This window comes from Protomyctophum parallelum (assembly GCF_964188405.1).
Source record: "Protomyctophum parallelum genome assembly, chromosome: 1".
NCBI lineage: Eukaryota > Metazoa > Chordata > Actinopteri > Myctophiformes > Myctophidae > Protomyctophum > Protomyctophum parallelum.
This window is the reverse complement of record NC_139697.1, coordinates 66,676,165-66,684,300: the sequence shown is the minus strand read 5'-3', so window position 1 is coordinate 66,684,300 and position 8,136 is coordinate 66,676,165. Positions and strand designations below refer to the sequence as shown.

General features: G+C 43.0%; 1 protein-coding gene across 1 annotated transcript; it reads right to left on the bottom strand.

The window, feature by feature from the left end:
• Nucleotides 1–4,827: 4,827 nt before the first annotated feature.
• On the bottom strand, nucleotides 4,828–7,637 carry LOC310854522 (UDP-glucuronosyltransferase 2C1-like; the record flags this gene model as incomplete). Its single annotated transcript, XM_083759202.1, has 4 exons — nucleotides 4,828–5,412; nucleotides 5,767–6,474; nucleotides 6,648–6,862; nucleotides 7,415–7,637. 4 exons carry the CDS (start codon nucleotides 7,635–7,637, stop codon nucleotides 4,828–4,830), a joined length of 1,731 nt encoding a protein of 576 aa, XP_083615328.1.
• Nucleotides 7,638–8,136: the final 499 nt, after the last annotated feature.

The following is an 8,136-nucleotide window of genomic DNA, read 5'->3' as shown; positions in this document are numbered from 1 at the left end:
ACAAATGAAAGTTGAGCTGGTCTCAATTTCTTGTGTGGCAATGATGCAGTGAAGCAAAAAGAATATACGTCATACTGTGTTTTTGTTTCATCATTTCCACTCCCATACTCTCTCCACACAATCCTCGATTAAAGGAGTACCGGTACTTCATCCATTTTCAACTTTATCTTCATGAACCTGCCTATACCAATAACATCACTGACAGGGATTCCAATTTCCAAGTTAATAGAAACTAGAGCCTTTCTGGAAGGTTGTCATGCTGATATATAGAAGCCATTGTTCTTGCAATGCATACAATTTTAAATACATGTTTGAAATGACCAAACCCCGCTGGTAGGCAAGTGTCTTAATTAGCTGTCAACAGCCCAACTCTGAGACACAGCAAATAGACAGAAATGGTACCGAGTGAGGACGGACTATAATAAAGAGGTTGAAAATGGGATAAGGACAAGGAGTCCTTTAAATGGAAGAAACTCTCTCTTTCCGTTAACCAGTCTCTGTGTCATTTAACCTACCAGTGCATCCTCCAATTACCATTGGGTGTAAGGCAAGCAATAATTTAGAAAATGGTGAGTATAGTTCCAGGAATTGTGTCTAAGCAGCTGAGAGTAAAACCGTACCACGCTACCGGAGCCATTTCGGTTGGCCATAATGACTTTGTCCTGGATTGCAGCTTAAGAGTCAATAAATAGTAAATATACTAGAACCATATCCTCTACAAAATATTCAAAAAATATAGAATAATGCATTGAGTGAAAACTCACCTTTGCTGGAAATGTCCTGTTATAGTTTTCAGGTGGTCACTACTATTATGTAATCCATTTGAGTCCAAAAGTCTGAACGTGACCATTAACGTGAATGAATCTTATCAGTATCACAAGGTTACACAAGGCAGATGTCATTTAAAACCAGCGCTGTCTGAAAAACATGAATGATTCACAAATGTAGGCTATGCTCTTTCACCTCTTTTTACTACATGTTTGTCAACTTAACTATAGCTTTCCTGTGTTTTGTAAGCCGAATTACATGATAAGACCATGGAGCCTGTTTCACCAGATTACTAAGGGGTATTAGGTTCTGCAGAATGTGCTGGACAGAGGAAAGTTCATGTGACAATGCCACAGCTGAGGAAAGACGGTAAACAGGAAATTCAATGGAACAACAATGACCCAACTATTCAGAATTTGTTTGATCTAAATGGTTGTAGGTCTATATAAACATTTTAAATGAATACAATGTTTTCCCCTCATCTGTTCCACCAGCATTCAAACATTCAAACAATGGAAAACATGATCCTGTTAGCCCTCTCGGAAACAGCAGGCAACTGCGAGCTAGATCCGGGAGGATCTAGCTCGATCCTCCGTCCGACTCCTTCCATTCAACAACCCCCCCCCCCTCCTGGTTCACTTGTGTGAACACTCTCACAAGTGTTTTCATTTACTGTGGCTGAATACATCTTCTCATTGTTGTGTGGGGCCTGGACATGATTGACAGCTCCCTCACAAGCATGTTGCTTTTTGAGGAGCGCTAGCCCCTCCTATATGCATCTTTTAGTCCTTAACCCGTGTCACATTTGCCATCGCCAATGAAAGGAGAATTTATGTCGTGTGTCTGAACAAATCAGCTTTTTGTGGCAACGCAAACATTAAATGCCTGCATTGACAAAGAATGGAGAATTTACGTCGTATGTGGACGAGCAAATTGGAGTTTCTAAACACAGTGCAACTGTTTTAATTCATCTTGGGGCATATATATATATATATTAGGGATGCACCGATCCAGCTTTTTGGCATTCAATACCGATTTCGATACATGGGGGTCCAGTATCTGCCGATACAGAGTACCGATCCGATACCCCCCACAAAGAAACGTAATAACCTATTAAGCTGTATGCCTCAATGTGTGGAGTCTGGAATCATTATTTTGTGTAAGGCAACATCAAGGCTTGACTTAAACATTACTTTCCCAACTTTGTAAAACAAAATGTAACAAACACAGATATAAATGCACTGAATTATTTATTAAATAACTGTGCAACAATTAGACCAGGTTAATGTGTGAGCAGGCTAGCCTGGCTGCATTCCACATGTTATACTGTCAATACTACACTGCAGTGTCACAGAGGAGGTAGAGTTGTTTTCATACTGTAATTACACATAATTATCGGATCGGATCGGATAATGGATCGGCCCATTTGCCACCGATACCCGATCTAGAATTTTAGCCTGGATCGGTGCCGATCTCCGATACGAGTATCGGGTCGGTGCATCCTGTTAGGGAATAATTATATTCTCTGTTCATATACAATCCCCCTTATTTTTCATATCTTAATTTCTATTAATTTATTTTATTTTACCATATTGTTGTTATTATTTTACATGTGCAAATAAACTAACCTAAACTAAACTACTTCCCAGAAAGGGAACCCCATTGAACACCATTCAGGGAGACAGCTAACAGACTCACGGCCATGCTTGGAGACCATAATATTTCATTATTGGACTAAAGAACTGATCCTCCATGTGGAGGGTCGACATGGTAGCAGAAGGCTGGTTGCCCATTTTGACCTACTTGTCACTTCTACACGTGACTTCACTTAGCTCTCACACGAGCTCACAGCTCTCACACGAGCTTACAGCTCTCACACGAGCTCTACCGTTAAAACGTCTCCTAACGGGGCACTTTCTCCACCGGGGTGAAAAGCGCATAAAAACCCCAGAATGCAAACTAGATTTTTCGCAGGCCCTTGCTCTATATGATACTTCACATGTGAATGGTGCTTAGCTCTCGCACCTCACGGTATCATAGACAGCAAGTGACAATCAAGTTTAAAACACTCTCTCAGACATGGGAAATTAATCTTTTCGCTGGCCTCTCTAGAAGAGAGACAGATTAAAACCTAACCTTGGCCCCCATTTGTGTGTCTGATGGAACATGTACTTCGGTCTCACTGTTACCTTTTTCTAAGCCCTCCAACACATCAATACAGGTTACACAAGCATGGCCTTAAAACGAGTTATTACTCACACTTTAGCATTTATACAATTCCCCCCCCCACCTTAAATCATAACTATGATAATTATTGGATTTTTAGAAAATATCTCACCGTGTGCTTATTCAGTTCCTTGTAGGTTCTTTGGATCTCCAGTCCGCTGCTCCGGCCTCCGGGTGCAAGAAACGCAGTCCCTCCTACGCTATGAACGCGGTCCGGGGTCGGCTGTAAAGGCCGAGAGGATCAATCAACCGTGTCGCTAGCACCCGGGGGTCAAAGTGCGGTGGCCTGGAAGATCCTGTTCGTGACGCCAATTGCCATAGAACTTTTCAGCATAGTGTGAGCATCATAAATTATGAGGAGAGAAGTCTGGTCTGATGATGTTCAATTTATTATAAAGACATTAAAACGTGCACGAGTGATGAGATCACGACCTCTCATGAGAAGAGATCGGGGTAACATGAGGGAAGATGGACTTTCATTGCATATATAAAGACATGAAATCAGCAAAGGGGTGTGGCCTGACATGGCAAGTTCTGAGATACTGGGTAGCAACTGGTTGAAACCAGTTACGTTGACTGGCCAAGCAGTGTCTCGACCTTGGACAAGGCAGGGGAGTGGAAAGCAGAGGAGTGTACACAGCTGCACGGCCTCTCACAATGTAACATGTTAAAATGAAAAATAAGGGGGATTGTATATGAACAGAGAATATAATTATTCCCTAACAATCCCTAATATATATATATATATATATATATATATATATATATATATATATATATATATATATATATATATATATATATGCACACACACACACACACACACACACACAATTCCAGTTATCTTCTTACATGATCATGGTGAAAAGATGAGTCAGGATTCACTCACACTGTCACAACAGAATGTTGTATAGCTGATGCATGAGACTTGTTGACTGTTGCAAGCTCGCAATTCACAGTCACGTGGTTTGAAGAGACAAACGTGTTGTATGAGAGGGAGGGGGGCAGTCGAAACACATACAACATACATATATCAGCTTGTAGGCAAAAATGTTGTATCAAACCATGTGACTTCCATTGGAAATGCATTGGGGCGGCCATGACACTTATAACTTGCTTACATCTACGATGCAACATTGTTGTATGCTAGATGTATAGGTCTGAGTGAAGCCTTAAACATTGTATCATAGTTAAAAGATAATAACATATGTTGACAAATGTATTCATGAAGTATATTCATTTTTTTTATTGGATGATGTTACGACAAGAGCACCCCTCATTTCACACGAGTGTGATTTTTGTAATTGTTCCATCTATAACGGAAGGCCAGAGGGGAGCAGGGGCATTGATTAACAGACAAAGTGCCATCTGCTGGCTAAAATAAGACGTTTTTCCATTGCATCTGAAGAAGCTTAGAACACAGAGAGAAAAATGCCTGGCATGGCGCATACTGGAGTCGTTTCTTCTGTTAAAAAATGTAATACACTTTTGAAGAACCATGGCAAAGACGTTAAAATGTTAAAAAATATGTCATTATACCTTTAAGGAAATGATGGAATTTACAACGTGAAAGAGACGTATCATTGCATAAGTGGCATCACATACTGTACTATACCAGGTTAGTTTGTCTGATGCATTATACGGCTGTGATGGTCATGGTATCTTTATTGCAGATTGATTGTAGTACTACAGTATCTACACTTATATGAATTCACAAAACCTGTCTGTGTATCGATCTGTGTCTGTAGCTAGCATAACTTGGACACCGTCCGTCCGACCACTCAACTTCATGTCTTGGTGTGTGGACAAAGTCAACTTTCTATTGGGTCATTGTCATTGTTGCTTATTCTTGATCTTCCTCCTTCCTCTGCAGCACAGGAACCTGAACATGATCCCAGTAGTGAACATGAGGAGACCTACAGCGGTCAGCAGAAACAGGAACACATCCACAGAGTAGTATGCGTACCACGGCATCCTGTAGGCCTCAGTACGCAGGTGAGCTGCCCCTTTGTGACGCATCACAAACTCCACCCAGAAGATGGCGTGGTCCATAGGTGTGATGGGTTGATCCCTGTGCAGACGGGAGAGTCTCTGCATGTTCTCCCTGTAGGAGTCTTGGTGGAGCACATCCTTTAGACCCTGCTCAAACGTGTGCCCGTTGACGTTGGCGAGCTCTATGATCTTTGCAGCTCCTCTCTCCTGCAGACGCAGCAGGTTGTCATACTGGTCAAAGAACAGGGGTATGCCGAGAACAGGCACTCCGTGGTAAATGGCCTCTTGAACCCCGTTGGTTCCTCCGTGAGCGACGAAGGCCTTGATCTGGGGGTGACCCAGCAGGTCCCTCTGGGGCATCCATTCCACTATCAGGGTGTTGTTGCCCAAAGTAGAAGGATGTTCACCGATGTGCCTCCATATTACCTGACAATGAAATGAGGAAATAAAATACAAGTTTTAACTTTCTTTACGTATATTAAAATATATTTTTATAAATATATATATATAAATTGTATTTATCATATATAATTTAGACAGCTTGAATTATTTTCAATTGGTGAACTAAAATCTGCTTGTGGAAGGACAGACATACAGTAAGTCTGTCCTTCTCCAGAAAAGTTAAAGAAGTGAAGTGCTAATTGTGAAGTCGATGGCATGTGCTGTTCTGCAGAAGCAGCAATGTCCCGAACAGTTATTGTACTAGTGTTATTAATTACCGACTGATGGAGCTTGATTCCTCAAGGTTCATTTAATTAACAGGCCTAAAATGACTGTTACCTTCTGTGGCATTTTGGCAAAGACGCTGGCGATTTCATCGGCGAAAGGTAAAGCCTTGACCAAGGTACCCAGAGTCATGACGACCACACCGTGCTCACCGGCGCTCTGGACAAACTCCTCCAACTCTGCCGGCAGCGGCTGACTCGGCTTGCACTGGTACCCTCCTATGTAGACGACGTTTGGCATGGTGGGCCGAGGGAAGTCGAACACGAAGTCTGTCCTGAACAGCCATATGTCGGCCTCCTGAAGGAGCGTTATGATGTCGCATTCCCCCTCTATGTATTTGTCACAGATAGCATCGTAATGAGACCCCACGGTGAACTTTTGCTGGTAGACTATGATGCTGTAGAACAGCATGTTCTTGACTCTCTGCATGAAGGTCATTTTGTCTGTGAGGCCGGATTCCGGTACAGGGACGTATGAGAGAGGAGATGGAGCTATGGCAAACTGTCCATCTCTACTGGTGGTCCAGCGGACATTGAGCACCAGAGGGAGCTTGAGATACTTGGCCAGAATGACTCCACCTGGGATGGCAGGGTCTGTCAGTACCAGGTCATACTGGGCGTCCAGCAAGCTCTTGACCAGGCTTTTGTCCTCAAGCATTTGAATGATCAATTCACAGGCCATTCGATGGGCCTCGGAGATCATGGACTGAAAGTCCATGGTGATTTTTAAGAACATGAGTGCTGAGGAGCTTTCCCGCTGTAGCTGAGAAATAAACAAAATATATACAGTATACATCATTGGATTGGATCACTTATTAATGAGCTATTGAGTAAGTGGGTGGATGAATCAATGGGTTTGTATTTGATTGACTGACAGAGTAATGAAATCATGGATTCAATCAATCAGTCAGTCAGTCAGTCAGTCAGTTGGCATACCTTAATGTGCATTTCCACGAACTCCTCGAAAAAGTCCATAACGGCAGGTTCCTCGTCGATGACAATGGTGTTGTAATGAGGTGAATCGTCTTTGATGTACCAGCTGTTAGACGATCTTATGACGTCCATGCGGTGTCCTCTGGCATGGAGTTCCTCAATCATGACCTTCATGTTGATCCAGTGGCTCCCATCTACAGGGAACACCAGGATCCTCCCTGTTTCGCAGGGCCATGGGAGCAGCAAGGAGACAAGACATACTCCCAGGAATGAGGACATTCCCCGTGCAGGACACGATGGCATGGTGCCTAAACAGAGAAAACATTACTCATATGACGTAACTTCTCCATTCATTGTCAATGAGAATGCTATCTTTGTGTAGGACCAAAATTGCTGATTTGCTCGTCCACATACTGTACGTATGACTTAGTTCTCCATTCATTGTCAGTGAATGTGATGACCTCATCACTTTTGTGATGACAGCTATGGTCGTTTTTATCCCAAGGAGTATTTTTTTGTGCAAACCTAATTCTAATGCTGAATGGGTTAAGAATCATGACAATTTGCCACATCACATGCTACTTAAAGGACCACTTCACCTCTTTTCAACCTATCTTCATATAGGTCCTCACTAATAATCATGATAAAATGGCACGATTTATTTCTACTCAGTCTGTGTCTCATAGGAGGGCTGTGGGCAGTTTAGAAACTGTCTTCCAGTGACATCATCATTAGGCAGATTATTTTATAAACAAGATTTTTTTAATTACCGACTGATTTAATTAACAGGCCTAAAATGACTGTTACCTTCTGTGGCATCTTGGCAAAGACGCTGGCGATTTCATCGGCGAAAGGTAAAGCCTTGACCAAGGTACCCAGAGTCATGAGGACCACACCGTGCTCACCGGCGCTCTGGACAAACTCCTCCAACTCTGCCGGCAGCGGCTGACTCGGCTTGCACTGGTACCCTCCTATGTAGACGACGTTTGGCATGGTGGGCCAAACATCACATGCTACTTAAAGGACCACTTCATCTCTTTTCAACCTATCTTCATATAGGTCCTCACTAATAATCATGATAAAATGGCACGATTTATTTCTACTCAGTCTGTGTCTCATAGGAGGGCTGTGGGCAGTTTAGAAACTGTCTTCCAGTGACAGGGAGCAGCAAGGAATGTACAAAAATGTTTAGATTTTCAATTATAGGGGCAGCGGTGGACTAAGGGTTAGAGGAGCGCCCTTGTTACCGAAAGGTTGCCGGTTCGATTCCCCGGACGGGTAGGAATAATCTGGGTGGGGAAGTGATTGTCATCACTCACCCAACACCGCTGAAGTGCCCTTGAGCAAGGCACTGAACCCTGAGCTGCTTAGTGGCCAACAGTATAAGACTGTGGTTGTACTGGTCAGCTCCCAGGTTTTAATGTGTGTGTGTGTGCGCGTGTGTGTGCAGGGCGTTGCTGAAAATGAGCACCTGTGCTCATCTACTTCCCTG